Here is a 19,984-nt window from a genome sequence, read left to right as displayed (position 1 = left end):
CCTGTCACTTCTTTAAACTAAAGAACATAAAAATGAATTAATCTTTCCTGAAATTTCTATGCTGTCCATTTCACACTTTTGTCCTTCACTTTTGTCTAAGTTTGTTGAAAAGTTCACTTTTCTCTGTGTCATTCAAACTTGCAATCTTTGGTTTATCTTTCATTCCCCCAATTCCTTTTCCTGTCATACCCAGGCTCTCCAAAACTTGCTGCCGCTTCTTATAATGTTTCTATCTTACCTCTTCCTCTTCCCTTACTGCCAAAAACATAGTTCACTTGGTGCTTCTTTCTTACCTACACTACCATAACATCTTTCCATCCAGTTTCCTGGATTCTTTTCTTTCCAATATGTTTTTCTGCATAATTAAGGTTAATTACCTGTAATCGGCATTCTTTGAGATGAGCCTCTGCTCAGTCCCACTTGTTGGACCAAGGCAACTGCACCACAAGCTTTTGGAGAGCACCACCCATTGGGGGCACTTGCCCCTCCTGGAGGGTTCCAAAGGTATAAAAAAAGCGATTGGCCCCAACTGACCCTCAGTTCTTCCACTAATTCTGGAATTCCTAACCTGGGACTCCTAAAAAGTGGGGAGCACAAATACCAGGGTCTCATCTCAAAGAACTCCAGTTACTTCATTTCTTCATCAAATGGCGTCTGTATATTCCCACCCTTTTAGCAAGCAGTACAAAGCCTAAGAAGGCAGGCGGAGTTCTTCTAGATAAACAAGAAGAGCAGGAATGCCAAGGAAGCATCAGCTCTGGCTGCCAGGTCAAGAGTGAATAGAAGTGAATGAACTTCTTGCCCTCCCAAAGCATGCCTTAATGTGGGGATTTTTTTTTTTTTTGCTGAAAATACATGTACAGCTGCAGTTTCAGTCATGCAATATGGTGTGATGAAGACAGTGTGAGGGCTTGCCTTCAATGCTGCCTTTGTCCTGGATGAAGACTGACATTTCCAGGAGGCTGAAACTGTCAGGCCATGATAATTGTGAAACATAGTGCATTTTACATGGACAACCTTTGGACCACAAAGGACGAACTCGTTGTGACATACTGGGGCACAATGCAGACTAGTCTGTGTCACCCCTGCCTTGCAACCGTGGGTGCCTTACAATGCTTTGCTGTAGTAGCTCCTAGCTGGGATGCTCACAAACAGTCTTCCAACATGTAAGCCGCACCCTGAGTGTCTGTGCGTAACTGCAGCCTGCTAGCCACACCCTGGCTTTCACCAGCCTTGGTTATATTAGGGTGACCCCAACACATACATTTCTGGGGAAGATCTGGGACTGGGTATGTCCTGTACGATCCAGCCCTTTACTGGACAGTAGGAGGAAGGGGTAATCACTACCAGCCAGCATGGATTTACCAAGAAACAAATCATGCCAAACCAGCTTGATTTTCTTCTTTGACGGGGTAACTGGTTTGGTGGATAGGGAGAATGCTGTGGACATAATACACCTGGACTTCAGCAAGGCTTTTGACACAGTCCTACATGACATTCTGATAAGTAAGCTGGAGAAATGCAGGCTTGGCAGAACTACCATTACGTGGATACATAATTGGTCAAACAACCGCAGACAAAGAGTAACTATTAATGGAACTATGTCAGATTGGAGGGAGTGGGGTTACACAAGTAGGGTTACACAGGGATCTGTTCTGGGTCCAGTGTTGTTTAACATATTTATTCAAGACCTGGATGTAGGAATAGAGAGCTTACTAATCAAATTTGCAGATGACGCAAAGCTAAGGGGGTTGCAATCCCTTTGGAAGATAGAGCTAAAATTCAGAGGGATCTTGATAAATTGGAGAACTGGGCTATAGACAACAAAATGAAATTCAACAAAGACATACATAAGGTGCTACACTTAGGGAAGAAAAACCAAATGCACAAATACAGAATGGGGGATAACTGGCTTGGCAGCAGCACTGTTGAAAAGGATCTGGGAGTTGTGGTGGATCACAACCTCAACATGAGTCAGCAATGTGATGCTGTTCCAAAAATAAAAAAATGCAATTTTAAGTTGCATTAACAGAGTCATAGCATGCAAGTCACGGGAGGTGATAGTACCACTCTACTTGATGCTGGTTAGGCCTCAGCTGGAGTACTGTGTCCAATTTTGGTTACCAACATATAGAAAGGATGTGGAGAAACTGGAAAGGATCCAGAGGTGAGTGACAAAGATGATCAAAGGAATGGAATGCAAGCCATATGAGCAAAGGCTGAAGGAACTGGGTATATTTTGTTTGGAAAAGAGATTAAGGGGGGACATGATAGCTTCTTCAAATACTTGAAAGTCTGACATAAAAAGATGGAGAAAAGTTGTTCTCTCTTGCTCCAGAGGGCAGGACGAGAGACAATGGATTCAAACTATAGCACAGTAGATTTAGATTGAATCTCAGGAAAAACTTTCTAACTGTAAGAACAGTAGGACAATGGAACAGACTGCTTAAGGAGTTGTAGAAGAACCTTCACTGGAGGCTTTCAAAAGGAGGCTGGATAATCATCTGTCTTGGATGGTTTAGACCCAACAAATCCTGCATCTTGGCAGGGGGTTAGATTAGATGACCTTTGTGGTCCCTTCTATTCCTATGGTTCTAGAAGTCTATGATTTAATGAAATGCCAACGAACAATTCGAGTACACTGTGTGAGATACCAGCTCACTGTACCTTCGGTGGTTAGAAGGAACTGAGGAGAGGTTGGGGCCACTCCTCCTTTAAACCCTTGGAACCCCCCAGGACAGCAGAGAGAAGGAGGGGTGAGAAGCCCCAACAGACACTGCTTTCCAGAAGGTTCCAGAAGTTTGGGGTGAACAAGCTTGATCCCACAGACAAGAATATACAGAGGCCACTCAAAGAAGAAAATTAAATTTCAGCCTTACTGTCAAGGCTGAATCCCCACTCTGTCACTCCGAGTGCACAAGTGGGAGCCCACAAGGATTTTAAAAATTAATACTTGCCACTCCAGGCTTGTATTACTCTCCCAAGGTTACAGCTTTTCTCTGGCCTTGGCTTAGTAAATGCTGCCACCACCCAAATGCAAAAAACAAAACAAACAAACAAAAAACCCTTTGAACCCAGGAAGGAGCACTTGGAATTCCTTCCTGTGGGGTACCCTCAAGCCCTTTCACCTTCCCTCACTCTGGGGAAGAGCTGAGAAAGAAAACAAAGGAAATTAGCTGTGGCTACCAGCTAATCAAACAACATGCACAAACCTCTTAGGACAACAAAAATCCAATTCTGTTCTTAAAAAAGGCAAATTTTATTAAAAACAAAAAGGAAAAAATTACATCTGGAACTTAGGCTTTTGCTAGATTTTAAAAGAGCAATTCCAAAAATCAAGTACCCAAAATAGCTTTCTTGGGGGTTCAGCTTAAAGGTTACAAGCAAACAAAAGCATCTGGGGTTAGCACAGAGGAGATCCACAAGCCAAAATACAAAATAAACCTGATTGTGTCTAACTAAACATTCCCTATCCAAATAATTTCTTCTAGGTATGGAAGATGAATTTTCATACCTGGTTCAAGCCTTACACAGCATTGCTGCTCCATCCCTGCAGCCCAGAGAACAACAGACAAAGGGAAAGTTTCTTTCCCAATTTTAAAAAGTTCTACCTTCCCACGGGCTCTTTTGGTCAGGTGCCCAGTCCTTTTCTTTTACCTGTAGGTTTGTTAATCCTTAATAGGTAAAGCAAGCAGAGAACGGACGAAGAGGGATTTTACAGCTAACTGGCTGGCTGGGTGTTCATCAAAGGGAGCTACTCCCGTCCCCACTTCATGTATCACACTTACTTTTAAGGCTCTACACAACTCTGCCCCTGCCTAAATCCTTCTTCAACTCTGCCATCTTCCTAGCTAAATAACTATTTCTCAAACTTAATTCAATCCAATGTCCTCAATCCCAACTACCTTTTTGCTACCTTTGACTCACTCCTCAAACCTTCCCCTTCCTCCAACCTTCACTTCTGTCTTCTACTTTCTTGATCACCGTGGACAATATTGCCATCCTGCCTGCCACTCAGGCCCATAACCCAGACATCATCTGCAATTTGAACCTCTCTCTCAGACCTCCCATCTAGATAATGTCTAAATCTTGCCAATTCTTGCAGCATATCGTCTCTAAAATACGGCCTTCCCTATCCAACCACAAAACTAAACCTCTCACTCCAGATGCTCATCATCTTGCAACATCCTTTTCTCTGGCCTTGATATATGCAATCATGCCCCATTCAGATCCATCCATAATGCTGCTGCAAAGATAATTTTCCTAGCCTATTGCTTTCACCACATCAGCCCTCTCTTTGCATCCCTCCTTCTCTGTTGCCACAAACATAAGATTCTTGTCTTCTTTTTCAACACCTTTCATGGCCCATCATCTGTTATTCAATATCAAGAAGTTGACTCCTGCCTCCAATCAGCTCATGATGCCACCCTTCATCACCTACCTGTTAAATTTTCCAAACAAGTCATCACCTTAATGCTTCCTTCCATGCTGCCGTTCACGCTTGGGAGGAGCTCCCCATAAACATCTCAAATCTACCTCATTATCCTTCTTCAAAAACCCCTCCTTAAAACCCCCCTTTGCCATGACGCCTACAAAAAACCTTGACAATGGTTAGACCACTGGTGTACTGAGACCATGGCCTACCATGCTGACCAACATCTCATTGATTCCTTGTACTCCCCCATTGGCCTGTCTGTATCCATCTGTTGTCTCTTGTTGGTTTATACTTTGATAGTAAGCTTGATAGGGTGGGGAACATCTTTTTGTTCTAGGTTTACACAGCACCTAGCACAATGTGGTCTTGGTTCATAACTAGGGCTCCTAGGCACTATGATAATACAAATAAATGAATTAAATCAATCCATTAATAATAATAAATCTTTTCTCTCATTGATCCCTATCACACCTCCTTTGCTCTGCATATTCATCACACCTTGTTACTCCATTTGTCTTCTCCCACTCAACTCTTCATGCTTTGTACACCTACAATTACATCAACCACTTTACTTCTTACCAATGAGTTTAACTGTTGTGCTATCCATACTTCCCCTCTTGCCCTTCAGTCATCCTTCCTTTCTCTGTTATACTTATTTTCTATGTTTGTGTAATTTAAACTATTAAGTTCATTGGGTCAGGAACTGTCTTTTTTATGTTTAGACTCTGTAAAGTGCCATGAAACGTTATATAATAAATATTCACTTTTAACAATGTTTAACATGACAAACCTTCTTCAGTGCTACTTCCTGAGCATGTAGGATGGACGTTCCAGAGTGTCTGCATAAAGGAGGCATCCACCTGAACATTTCCATTTGACATGGAGAGATGCTGTAACAGAGAGAAAACCATACCCCGGAGGGAGAACCATTAAAAGGATTTGCTATTAAATCTATTTAAATAAATTATTCTTTTCTCAAACAGTGTTCAAAGATAAATATTTTATTGAAAACTTTCAATATCTCAGAAGTCTTCGTACAATTTCTTGAAATCAGACACTTGTTTCACAACATACTATTATCCAAATCTATTCAATATTAATAGTAGTAGCAACAGCTTTTATTTCTGCTTAGAACAGGACAATCAAAAGAAGAGAATTTCTAAGATAAACGCCCTTACCAGATATCTTTCAGAGGACACACTGACCAGGATAAGATCATCACCAATTCGAACTTTTTCTCCTTCTGACCTCTGTTTAGAAGCAGGATGTATCGTCCACCAGCATGCCTCACCTACAATATACAGAGACGCTTATGCCAATTATTTAGTATATAATAAATAATATATCATTCTAAGATATGTAAATATCTCATAAAGCTACCTGTACACTAACATACAGTAAAGACTTACCATTTTTATAAGGATAATATTTGCCTTATATACCCACTAGTTTTTCTCTTTTCTGACAATTCACACCTCCCATTTCCCCCAGTATTGTCAGTCAAGGCTCGATGAACTTGATACTGTAATTGAACATCCTCGCCCCCAACCTCTGTTAAACAATAGAATACCAATTGAAATTTATTAAATATTTCTGGATGTTTTTCTACATTTTAAAATATATTAAAATATATCAATTTGTACTTAGTCCATATTTGCCAGTGTTTTCCAACTTAAGATAACACTGACCACTGGTCATATAATGTTTTTATTTCATGTCCCCCACCTCCCCGTCCCCCTCCCCAGGGTGCTGACCCTATTGTAAGTCAGTCTTATTTCTTAATGAATAAATAATGGCAGGTTCACAAGTTTGTAATGCTAATAATTTCCATCACTATCCTAAATGCATTCTTAAGACTAGTACAACTGGCAATTTTTTCTCACAAAATAACACACAGAATATTGGCATACCTGCTGCATTTTCTCGTAACCCCACATCAAATGCAAGTTTATCTGTCTGGGATCTTGATGTTGACAAACAGGTCAAATACTACAAAACATGTTGAAATGATTAAAAACACCAAAATCAGCAGAATCATTTGAGGCATACATCTCTAATCAAAGATGCTCATAGATTCACAAAGCTCAACCTTACCATTAATCTGAATTTAAATATCCCATTGACTGCAATGAGAGTTCAAAATTAGCATCTTGCAGGAATTACTACATGTAAGATAATGCTCCTCCTTCTAAGTGTAAAGGTACACAGATGAACAGGGATTTTGAGACAAGCAGCACTACTCCTGAAGAAGACATATCAAGCAGACCTGAAAGCAACAATGTCTTCTCACTTTAGGCCCTGGCACATGCTCAGACTATGAGTCCATTCAGAATTGGACCTTAGAGTGGGAGGTCAGAACAGACAGAGCTCAAAAGCTATTGTTGGGAATTCCACCACAGGGGGAAGAAGGGAAGATGCTTCAAACACATCTCTCCTTCCTTCTGCACATTATTGTCCACTATTTGATAAATGCTTGTGTGAGATTCTTTCTTCTCCAGTGAAACAATGTGATCCAGAAAGGAAAAAAAGCTGAAGCTTCCTAGTTGGTAAGATGTCTTAACAAATGACATAACCAACAAAATCCATAAAAGAGTGCCTCAAAATATTGTCAAAGCATATTTGTGGGTGTGCACTGTGGGAAGTTGGGGAGGGGGGAACCTACTATATAAAATACCCAAGAGAAACTATGTAACTCAGTGCAGACATGGCATAAACTTACTGCTATTCCTAGCAGCAGCAAGTTGCTATTGGCACCCACTGGCATACAACATTTCAATTAACTGCTAAGCATAGAGAACCCATCGGCAAAAAATGGAGACTTGCAAATACATCTCAGACTGCAATATTCTCAAATAATGCATTATTATCTAGGACCACCTCCATACCCTCGATGCTCTCATCATGCGTGTAGCAGTGCACTACTGCACAACTTTAATAAGCTACCCATCCCTTTTGCCTCTCTAATGGTTGTTCCTCGCCATATCTACAGCTGACTTCTACAAACATTTTTGTGCTGTGACTGGATGGTATGCTGCACATCAACTTGCACTGTGCATTTCTATAGTGTGGTGTGTTTTGTGTTTTTGGGCAGATCTTCATCCTTTCCACACATTTTTACCACAAAGGGTGAACATATGTCCCTCACATTCTCTTCTGAGTGTTAACACCTTCATTCCTAAAATACTTTAAAACATATGCAAAATATGTCCTTTTAGTAGCTCCTAGACATTGATGATACTAATTTTACAGTTTCTCTTTCCATATGAACTTCCATAATGCTGGAATGAATAAATAATAATCAATTTCTTTTCACTCCTTACTTTAGTTACATCATACTCAGTATATACTAGCGATTTTTGGGTGCCTTAAAGGGACACCTTAAATGGCCCTGATTTTCACAGTGTGGGTAATTGATACTTTGAGTCACCCAAAATTAGTGGTCGCTTTTGAAGATATTGGCCTCAATGTTCTTGCACAAAGAGGGAACACTAAATGATTATGTTGCTTCATATATTTGTTTATTATAACTTGAGTTTATTATTATCAGTTATGGAGAACACGTTATTTTACTGTAGATGCAACATGCTTTTCCAATTGTAAGTGCACTCTGTTATGGAAGTTAATAAGTCACTTACCATTCCACTGAATGAATGCCGAAGTAGTATAGCATGGCCATACAGCAGGGTTCTGTGACCACCTCCTTGAGCTGCCTATAGAAATGACAGAAAGTGTTAACACTCAATAGCAATGCAGGAATTTTGACTGTTTCCATTCATCTGAAGTTATCAATAATTTAAGTATTATACACAGATACTCAAACTGGATTATCTACAAAAGTGCAGATATGCTACAAAAGTTTGTGCATTCGCAATAATGAAGTAGTTACAGCAATAACTATTTTCATTGTGAAAAAATAGTATATTTGACCAGACAATTGTGACCTAATTATCACGTTAGTGAGTAAAGTAAAAAACAAAGTTTTCTACTAACACATTCTAAAATGAAATGAAAAAAGGCATTTCTTACCTTTCTTATAAACTTTTCAGAAGCATTCAGAATAAAAAAGAATATGTAATTGAAGTCTTAAAAATGATTATCCATACAAATATTTTAGACATGTACATTTTCTTATGTTCCCACATACTAAATAATCAATGTTCAACAAGACCACATGTTGCTAATAAGGATAAGCATTTGCTAAAATTAGCCTAAGTTAAATATTTATCACAGGTGATATAATTATGGTAAGGGTCATTTCATTTTAACTAAATACAATTTGAGAGTGGTCAAGACCTACAGAATTGTCAACCCCAAACATTCAAAAATCATTAGTCAGACCCCCCCCAAATTATGAGATTGGCTTAAAGATAATGAGATTTTAAAAATAATAGGTTTTGGGTTCATTATATTCGCCTTTTGGAATTGTAGCATTTACAATTCTAATTTTCAAGCTTTTCTCCACAACCAGGATGGCTTAACACTTTTTTTTTTTTTTTTTTTTTTTTTTTTAATGAAAGCCAAGATTCCAGAATCAGGGGGTTTAAGAAAGGCATCAAACATCATAAGAGTTGGCAACAGTGGCTATAAAATATAACTAATAAACAATAACAAGCTCTACAGGACTTCCAATCATTTTTTCTCTCTCAACTTTCTTTCATATCCACACACCCACACAGTTTTTATATTTTACTGAGTTAACCAAAATATGCCCAAAGGATCAGGGCTAATTCTTGATGCATTCTGGTGTTTTCAACTGAAGTATAAAAAGCAGAATTTGACCTATGTATGTTTTACTGTTATATAGGTCTAAAGAAGATACATACATTTGGTAAAAGCTTATGCTGTGAGTTTGAACATTTTACCATGGCTTATTTTCCATTTAATACTTAGACTTTTAGGCCTGATGCTCACTTTGTTCAGGGACCATTCAAATAGCCTTTAATACACAGAAACAAGGTGGCTCTTGAAAATATAATGGTAGCACAAGGCTCACATCTGGTTTACTTTATATTTTTCAAAAGTTAATTCTCTTAAGGCCAAATTTTACCATTGGACATGTGTAGAGGAGAGTGGGGGACCAGAAGAGTGGGGTGTTTCCATGGGCTCAAATAGCATCCACAAGCAAAATTTGGCACTAAATGAATTAGCAAGTTCATCGATTAGTCCTTTAAGTTTACATTTCATATGTCACAAAACACTAGCTCTAAAAATGCCAAACTGAAGAAACTCCTTGGGACTTTGTAGCTGGGCACCCACGTTACCTAATGTTGATTCAAAAGACTAAAGGGGAAATCATGTTTGTCCAACAGACACACACTAAAAAGCCAAAAGCAATAAAGTTGCGGATGATTCCTTTATTGTAATAACAATAAAATAAGGGTGAGAACAGTTCTGATTTTCTTGCTCTACTAACAAGTCTCAAGTAGAACTCTGCTACAAAACTAACAAAAATAATCTGCACAAAAGATAACCCTTCTCTGCTCACTAATTAAAGGAGTTTTCTCTTTATTGTATGTACTCCCTTTCTTTTATGTTTTGATTGACATGGAAATGTTGTGGGTTTATTTTTACTATCAATGAACAAAAGCATCTCCAAATCACATCTGACTTAAAAAAAAAAAAAAGCGCAGTTCCTTTTTCACCTGTGTACCTCAAAATTTAATTTTGAAATGTAAGAGTCAACATTCTGCAGTCAGTTTAAATTATATTGGTCCATGCTCCAGGAACTGTTACAGTGTAGTGGTCACTCTCAAAAAGGTTGGCAGTTACCTTAGGCAATCACTTACCACTGCAGATTCATATCATAAACGCAACCTGCAGTCTGCTGATGTCAGTGTAAAACAAGGAATCTTTCTTAAATAATGGAAAGGTAACTGCTTTAAAAAAAAAAAAAGATGCCCAACAACCTTAGAGTCTTGGAGAAATCTACCAAAGTTTGTTTTAAAAACATGAATAATAATGATTGGATGAAGCAAGATACTACTGTGGGGAAAAAACCCACTCACAAAAAATTGTTATTGCTTTGTGTCTGCCAAAGCACAAATCCAGCTGGCCATCTTAGGCTGGAGTAACTGCCAGAGCTCATTGGCATGAGCTTTTCACAGAAGGTGCTTGATGATCTAAAGAAAAATGATACAGCAGCCCACACAATTATTTTGCTGCTATTACTACTTATTAGTCCAGCTATGTGACATGAGAGATCCCCAGGGTCGACCTGGGTTAAGCCCTGAAAAGACATTCAATACTGACAGACTACATCTGTCACCTTTTAGAATCAGAGACTGAACTCACTTGTGCATTTATGTTGCCTGTTTCAACCTGTAAATAACTCATTTATTTTTCCAAGTTAATAAACCTTTAGTTAGTTTATTACAGGATTGGCTACAGGCATTGTGAGATCTAAGGTACAAATTGATCTGGGGTAAATGACTGGCCTCTTGGGACTGGGAGCAACTTGAATATTGTGTGATTTTTGGTGCAAGTGACTATTTATCATTAAATCCAGCTTGTCTGGGTGGCAAGATAGACTGGAGAGCCTAAGGGGCCTGTCTGATGCCATTGTAAGACTGTTTCAGTGATCTAGGAGTTCACATTTGTTACTGGGTTGGTGAAATTTACTGATAGGACATGCCACCAATTTGGGGGGGTCTGCCCTGCTTTTTGGGGTGTCCACCCTGCAGTCTGCCTTGAGGTTGGCACACTCAGTCATGAGCCACTCCAGACAGCATGATAGGGGGATTACATGTGGTGAGGGTGGGGTGCAATGCTCAGGAAGGAGACAATGTGCAAAAACACAAGGCACAACATATGACACTGTCACTTCTACATGTCCAACCAGCAGAGCATGAAGTCCATGGACTTATGGGTGGGACACAAATTGACCTTCATAGTTCTCTTCCTGGCTACAGCTATCTGAGAGCACGCACCTATATGCAGCCCTCAGCATTGCCAACCGCAAACATTAAAATATCAAGAATCAGGCCCCCAAAATCATGATATTGGTTTAAAAACAATGAGATTTTTAAAAGTAGAATTTTTGAGGTGTCTAGGTAATTAATTAGTCTTCTGACTATAAATGAAAATCCAGAGAAGAACAACAAAAATGATTAAAGGTCTAGAAAACATGACCTATGAGGGAAGATTGAAAACATTTGGCTTCTTTAGACTGGAGAAGAGAAGAATCCGAGGGGATATGATTACAGTTTTCAAGTACATAAAAGGTTGTTACAAGGAAGAGGGAGAAAAATTGTTCTCCTTAACCTCTGAGGATAGGACAAGAAGCAATGGACTTAAATTGCAGCAAGGGCGGTTTAGGTCGGACATTGGGAAAAACTTACCCTAGGGTGGTTGTGGAATCTCTGTCGTTGGAGATTTTTAAGAGCAAGTTAGACAAACATCTGTCAGGGATGGTCTAGATCAGTGGCCACGATCTCCAGCGGTGTAGTGTGGCTACCGCTAAGGTAGACTCCCTGCCTATCCCAGCCCCACGCCACTCCTGGAAGTGGCTAGCGCAGCCCCATGGACAGGGGGGCAGGGGAGTCCCTCCACGCAGTGCTTCTGCCTGCAAGCACCGCCCCCGCAGCTCCTATTGGCCGGGAGAGCTGCAGGGGCGGTGCCCCCCCCCCAGGGGCCGAAGGGGCACATTGGCCCCTTCCGGGAGTGGTGTGGGGCCAGGTAGGCAGAGAGCCTGCATTAGCCTCGCTGTGCCCGCTGCCAATCGGGAGCCGCCGGAGGTAAGTGCTGCCCGGCGGGAGGCAGCACCCCAACCCACAGCCCTGAGCCCCCTCCTAGAGCCAGCACCGCATACCCCATCCTGCACCCCAACCCCCTGCCCAGTGAAAGTAAGTGAGGATGGGAGAGAGCGACCAATGGGGGGGGGATGGGGTGAGGGGAGGGGGGCTTTGGGGAAGAAGCAGGGCATCAGGGAAGGGGCAGGGTAGATCCTGGGTTCTCCTTAGATTCAAAAAGTGATCTTGGGTATAAAAAGGTTGGAGACCACTGGTCTAGACAATACTTAGTCCTGCCTTGAATGCAAGGAACTGGCCTAGAAGAACTCTCAAGGTCCGTTCCAGTCCTATGATTCTATGATGAAATGAGGTGAAGGGGGAACTTAACACATTGAGGGTAAAATTGGAGAAATCTCCAGAGAATGGGATAGGGAATGCAAACCAGTTATCTAGGTTAGGGGTTCTCAACCTTTTTCTTTCTGAGCCCCGCACTCCAACATGCTATAAAAACTCTGTGGCCTACCTGTGCCACAATAACTGGTTTTCTGCATATAAAAGCCAGGGCTAGCATTAAGGAGTAGCAAGTAGGGCAATTGCCCAGGGCCCCATGCCACCTGGTGCTCCGCGAAGCTAAGTTGCTCAGGCTTCTCCTTCAGACCCGGGTGGCGGGGCTCAGGGCCCCAGGCTTCAGCCCTGCATGGCAGGGCTTATGCTTTCTGCCCTGGGCCCCAGCAAGTCTAACCCTGGTGCTGCTTGGCGGACTCCCTGAAACCTGCTCACGGCCCTCCATGGGGGCCCGGACCCCTGGTTGAGAACCACTGATTTAGGGCAACATAAGCTGACTACTGAAGCAGTTTGAGAGGAGTTTTACAGTAGGGCAATTTCTACTCCACTAACTAACCTGAACCTTGAGGCGCCCGTGGAAGTCTTAGCCAGAAAAAACAAAATCAGTTTGGAGAGCCTAAGTAAGGAAATTTAGAAAGCCGGGTCCTGCAGCAGTCTTTCTGCCCCAAGCAGCTGAAGGCAAGTCTGACATATTCCTTCTGAGAGTGTGGCTGGGATGTAGAGCACGTGCAGTCTGGTTGGAAGAAAAGAGGCAGCCTTTTTTTTGTTTTTTTTAATCTCAGCTGAGACCAGCTGTCAGTATTGACTTCCTTCCCTTCCTCTGGTAACATACTCCCAACACCTCCACTTCCCATAAGATATTATCATTGCTAGGATCAGAATTATTGTACTTGTTTAATTGTAAATTGGAGAAGAGAGTATTGGGAGTATACAGCCAGCACCAGTTAGGTCAGGATTCCAGATGTGCAAAGGCTGGCACTGTAAGATGGAAAGAGAGGTAGAGGAGCTCTGGCTTCCCTGAGCAGAGCTTGGCGTAGCGAGAATGGCTGCAGTGCTTTTTATATGCCACTAGGCACTGCTATTCCAATGTTGGATTAACAAATAATAAGAAAAGTGGCTCCAAAACAAGGAGAAAGAATCCACCAGTCCTGGCTCAGGAAGCAGCAGGTTTCACAAGTCAGAATTCCAACTTTGGTAGAATTATAGTATATTCATTACCATTAAAATGAAGACAAATTCAGATTTTATTATGATTTTTATACCACCACGTACATGCACAGGCCCTTGCCTAAGTAGCGTGTGGTCTAAATAAAACACATGACAGCACAAATGACAAACAAAAGTGTATGAGGATGATAGGAAGAATAAATTTACAACAGAAAGAGATGATGAGATGAACTATTATATACAGACGTCTTGGTATTCCCCTTTCCTTTTTCAAGCTGTTCATGTAGTTTTGAGATGCTGTGATTCATATGCCACTGTAACAACTGTGTCACAGCATGGGCTATAATCTATGTCAGATAGCTGGCTGGTTGCATCATTTAGGCTGTGTGCTGTCTTCAAGTCTGATATGGCTTAAGGTGGTAGAATACTAACATTCATTCAAGTGCTTCTCAATACTTCAAGGTCAGGTGCCAAACAGTTTCTCTCCCCAGCTATTAATGACAAAGCTTTTGTTTACTGTTATACTTTTATTTTTATCTTGAAATTGTTCAGATACCTGTGAAAGGTATTTAAAATACCCAGTCAATACAATAAAAATACTGGTTTGGTGTACATGAAGGATCAATTTGAACATCTGATGTCTGTTCACCTTCTGTTACTAAAGGCTGTAGGTCATGTAAAGCCAAAAGGTGCAAATATTTCCTTTGTCTAACCAGTGACTGACCATATGAAATATATTTTTAATCTATTAATTTACAAGGAGACTTTCAGAGTAGCTGCACTGCTGTGTTTATTAGCAAAGCCAACTATAATAGTGGATATTTTGTAGCCATTTTTTCCAATCCATAAATCACAGTCCCTTTATTAAATATGGGCTTTCTAACTAATATTCTGGTATGGATTGTCCTCCGAGTCTGTATGGTTGGTGGTCCATGTACTGAAGTAAACAAACATATGATAAACTGCTTTATTTTAGACTAAAACATCCCTAATTCTCCTTTTGTTTCCCTTCCCAATACTTAGCTTTTCAGATGTCTGTGGTTTTCAATCAACTAATGGCCTAATCTTCTGCGGAGCTGAGTACCCCTAATTTCCATTGTCTTCAATGGAAATTGTAGGTTTTCAGCATCTCCAAAGGTAAGGCCTTAAACTTATAGTTGGATTTTTTGATGTTTTTAAAAATCTAAAAACTTGTTAAAAATAAAAAATAGCTTCTTATTGCAGAACAGTGGCCTCAGCAGCATCAATCTCAAAAACAGCATCAGAATCCATTTTTCTTCCATTGTGACTGCAGAAAATTAATCATTCTGGTACCATCAGGATAACCCAGAAGGCAGCAATAAACTTTATTATTTGCAAGCCACAATGAATTAAAACAACTTGAACAATAAATTAAAACTGTAAATTTAAAATTGTCAACAGCAATCTACACAAAAAGTAAATTGTGGAATAAACAAATTTATGAGCGTTATTAAAAAGTGTTTAGATCCCACTTGTGCTGACATTTGCCTCCTTGGAGGGACAACAACACAATAAATAAAGTAATCAGTTATATCCCAATGGACTAGGACTCTAAAATTAACACAATGTAATGTGTTAGTGCAGCACAGAAACCTTCATTGGATCGCTCCATTGACCTGTGGGCAGGGCCGGCTCCAGGCACCAGCTTGCCAAGCAGGTGCTTGGGGCGGCCACTCCAGAGAGGGGCGGCAGGTCCAACAATTCGGCGGCAATTCGGCGGACAGTCCCTCACTCCCACTCGGAGCGAAGGACCTCCCGCCGAATTGCCGCCGTAGATCGCGATCGCGGCTTTTTTTTTTTTTTTTTTGGCGCTGCTTGGGGCGGCAAAAACCCTGGAGCTGGCCCTGCCTGTGGGCAAAACTGCAGATTTTTTCAAAACGTGCATGTGAATAATGGTCACAAAAATAGTCAAAGCTGATTTTTTTAAATAAGGCAATAGCCATTTACTATATATAATCTAAATGAAACAGATACATAATGCTTTAAAGGTACATGATGTTTCACGAGACAGAGAATAAGAAGATGCTTACCCTAAAGAGCTTACTAACCCAGACACATCCTTCCTTGTGACTCTAACATCCTTACAATATTTACCTGAATGAAATCTGTATCTCCACAACTGGGTAATCAGCTTGATAATAATTAAAGTATTATGCAGAGGGCCCACACTGGTATTTTAGGGAAAAGCTTATTTTATACAAACATGGCTGAGACACCACCATTTCAATTTCTAACACTAAATCCAAAGAAAGACACAAATGAACAGGATTTATTTTTATAATTTAAAATATAATGTATAAAATCAATTTTTAAAATTATTACCTACCCAATATATATACTTTATTGAAAGTACTAAGTTTTAAAAGTGGCCGAAATTGAGCTGCTAAATTTGCATGGCCAACTTTCTGGGCATGCAGTTTGAAGCAAGAAATATTGTGAGTCCTCCAGACTTGGATTTGCATAAATACTGTTCAGAGTCATAAAAATAAGCTTCTAAGCCCAAAACTCCAAGCCTGAAAATGTTTCCATGCAAATTCAGAGGCCATGTTTGAAAAATTTCCCTGACTGCTATGTATCTAAGAGGAGTTAAATAAAGTAAAGCTAGGGAGAGATTAAATATTTAACCGAGTTACAACATTTGAACGGTTGGAATATATACTTCAAATGTTATTCCAAATAACTGGAAATCAGGGAAAAAACACAATAGTTCAAAGTAATAATAGTTCAATAGGTATTCAAACTTTTCAGTCCAAGGCCAAACATTATTTTAAGGCGGTCAGGAGAAAACAATCAATATTTAGGGGCAAATTCTCTCTCCTATTTTGTTCACTTTATGCCACTTCAGTGGTGCAAAGAATGAAAAAATAATCTACCAATCCCCTGCTGGAAGTACCCCCAGCTGGGACACAGGAATCCCTATGCATGAGCTCTGCAGGCTCAGAGTGTTCCAGTTATTCTCAGTGGATGTATGGCTCCCTGGGGAACTGTTGCTAGCTGGTGCAAGTCAGAACAACCCCTAAAATGTTCTAACTTGAGCTGGGGCAAAATCAGGAAACCAAAATTAGCTAATGGTTTTCATCTTCCCCTCTTTCCCCACTGCCTCCTGGACTGTCCTGGGTGGCTGTGTGGGAGAAGAGTGCCGTCTTTTGCTAGACACTCCCCTAGGATCAAGCAAAGGCAGTTGAGCTCCTATTCTGCTCTCCCTGGGGCTCCCACAGAATGGCAGATAATCACGCAATAGAGCAACCAGATCTACTCTTCTCCTTTCCATAAGAAGCAACACATGGGGAGAGCAGGTGCTCAGACTGCTCCAGGATCACATCAGAGCTGCTCCTGAAGCTGCAGGCCATGACAGGCAGTTGAGATAGTGGTAGTGACCAACTTTGTTCATACACTTTCATTTGAAAGTGGCATGATATGACTCAAGAAACACATTCGTAATCAAATACACATTTTCCTTAAGAGAGCCCATGAAGGTCATGAATCGGACACCACGCTATTACACAAAAGAACTAGCTTACATCTGCAATGCAGTACTGAAACCATTTTTAAAAATAATGGCTTTTAGGGGAACTTCAGTACGTTAGGGGAAGTTCATTTCAGCAATGTTCGCTTGCTTCAGAAACAGCACATTGAAAATTCTGAGGCCAATGCTGATAATTACAGAAACAAATTTCACGTGAGCCTGTCTTCAACACTCCAAACATTGGGCCAGACCTGAATACCTTTACTCACATGAGCAGTCCCACTGTCTTCAATTGGACTATTCACTGTGGTGATTTGCTGAATTAGGCCCACAGTCATAGCATCTGTCATATTTTAATAAATCACCACTAATAATACAGAATACATTCCAACTTAAATCACAAATCATATTTCTACATGAGATCTATTATCTTTACTATTCTACACAAAACTGTTGAAGTCATCCTTACAACATCAATTGTGCATCAAGTTTTGTTTGAAAATTAAGACACTATGAGCAGAAAAGTAATGGGATTATATTAAAATCAAATACTAGACCTACAGATTTTATCTATGAGATTAAATGCTTAGGCACGTACTACCATATTTCAAAAGGATAACGCATAGCTATGAGCACATCAAGTCTGGTTTGTTTTTAAGCCAGCTCTGCCATCACAATCCTATACACTTCACTATTTATATAGCAGAGAAGAAGCACAGCTTATGAAAAAATAAAAATAGATTTGTTACATTCAATAGAATCATTGGTGGGATGGGGGGACTTAAAACATGTTAGTGTTTCTTTACTCCATTACTTCATCTGGATAAAAACTGCAGATAGAATAAATTCAGCTTTCTAATCCACCCTGTGAAACCGGTTTGAATCCTTCTTACTGTTACAGATGCAGTACGTTTGGTCACATTCACCTTAAGTGACCATCACTCACAAGCATTGCACAAATGATCCAGGTCTTCAATTCATAACCAAATAGAGCAAACAGGTTAAATTTTCAAAGACTGGCTAAACTCTTCAAACAACCCTTTTCATGAATACTAAAATCATGAAAAAATAAAACTCAAATGGAGGCAAAAATCTATATAAAATAGATTTTTTATTTCAATATTTTTGGTGAATATGGATTTTGGTAGCTAATTGCAACCTCAAAATGCTTGAAAACAAAATGCTTTTTCTATTCAGACATTTAAAATCATAGGCTATTGCAGGCTCTTGAATAGAGTTATGTATGTTAATGCAGTATTTCAAAGTATATTTTAATCAATCACCTTACAGTTAATAAGTTACTTTTCTTGAAGGCAAAGGCTATCATTACAAATGCTCAACTACTGCTTCTGTATATCCACTAAAACACAAGAAAAAATGCAAGTGTTTATAGAATATTAGGGGGGAAAGCAGTGGTTATTCTTGTTGCAAAACAATACCCAGACTGCATAGCAAGCATATTTAGAATTTTTTTTAAAAGACTAAATAATTCATCCTTAAAAGACAATTCCACAGAAACAGAAGTTCTATTTTCAGAAAAGTAGGTGATAGAGAACAAGAGAGAGAAATATTAATAAGTAGATTAAATGTTATATGTTCTTTCACTTGAAAATGCCTTTACTCATGAGATCGCAAAATGTAAAAAGCTAGTTTGACTTTAAAGTTTGGGGATTTTTCTTAAACAGTGTGATGAATTAGCATTCGTCACTACTGTATTGCCAAAGATGCAATGCAATAGATTTGGCATGTAGGGCCTGATTCTGCCACTCTTGCTCATTAGAGGGACACCTTGTTCTGAACGTTATCCAATTGATTTCATGGGGCTATAGGTAATGTAGTATACTATTTATTTTAAATAAGGTGCAGAATTGAGCCCACAGAAAGTAGGTAATTTTTTCACTAGCTTTTTTCATTCTTATTATGCACTCCACAGTTATATGTAACTGCAAAACGGTAACTGCATAATAGCATTTAAAGCTGTATTAGGGCTTCTAAGTAACTTGGGTTAAGAGAGGCTGCATGCTTCCCTTAGATTTTAATACAATAGTTTGAAAGTTTGATGATTAATTTCTGAACCCTCAGATCAAAGATCTTCAGAAATTTCTAAGATTTCAGAGGTCCTCTATTTAAAATTTTAAAATTATTATTTTAAGGGACAAATAATTCAGTTTGGCTGAGACCAATATTTTAACTGACTGATTGATCGTTTGCTTGGAGGTGTGTGGGCCCCATCTAAAACCACAAGAAACAATAGGCACAAAGAATGAAACTGTTCTGATCACTTACAAGTGAAAGGTCTAATTTATTAAAAGTACAACTGAAGTCAGATTCATGCAAACTATATGTATATTAAATGAAGAAAGGAAGAACATACCCATTCGGAGAGGTCACTAGGCTAGCAAAGTGAAAAACAAAATAATAAATGAAAATTTAGTTGTGCATATGATTTTGTTGTGGATGTGTTCAAATGTTTTGTTTGTATTTTTTAAATAGTTCAATAAACAATATAAATATATTGCTCACCTAAAGGTTGGATCTACCATTGTCAGACATTTTTAAATTGCCCCAAATAAACAGTGGTGCAAAGAATGAAAAAATAATCTACCAATCCCCTGCTGGAAGTACCCCCAGCTGGGACACAGGAATCCCTATGCATGAGCTCTGCAGGCTCAGAGTGTTCCAGTTATTCTCAGTGGATGTATGGCTCCCTGGGGAACTGTTGCTAGCTGGTGCAAGTCAGAACAACCCCTAAAATGTTCTAACTTGAGCTGGGGCAAAATCAGGAAACCAAAATTAGCTAATGGTTTTCATCTTCCCCTCTTT

The 19,984-nt window shown here is 39.7% G+C and overlaps 1 protein-coding gene across 1 annotated transcript in view; it reads right to left on the bottom strand.

Moving 5' to 3' along the window:
• RYR3 (ryanodine receptor 3) overlaps positions 1-19,984 on the bottom strand; it is a 625,867-nt gene that overhangs the window by 469,421 nt on the left and 136,462 nt on the right. Inside the window, exons 5-9 of the mRNA XM_065402721.1 lie at positions 8,462-8,473; positions 8,071-8,145; positions 6,346-6,424; positions 5,614-5,726; positions 5,226-5,325 (exon numbers count right to left, since the gene is read on the bottom strand). Coding sequence (XP_065258793.1) covers positions 5,226-5,325; positions 5,614-5,726; positions 6,346-6,424; positions 8,071-8,145; positions 8,462-8,473 — 379 coding nt within the window. The remainder of the gene's footprint in view (positions 1-5,225; positions 5,326-5,613; positions 5,727-6,345; positions 6,425-8,070; positions 8,146-8,461; positions 8,474-19,984) is intronic.

The sequence above is a fragment of the Emys orbicularis genome, chromosome 4 (assembly GCF_028017835.1).
Source record: "Emys orbicularis isolate rEmyOrb1 chromosome 4, rEmyOrb1.hap1, whole genome shotgun sequence".
Classification (NCBI taxonomy): Eukaryota; Metazoa; Chordata; order Testudines; family Emydidae; genus Emys; species Emys orbicularis.
This window is presented reverse-complemented; position numbering and strand designations above follow the sequence as displayed.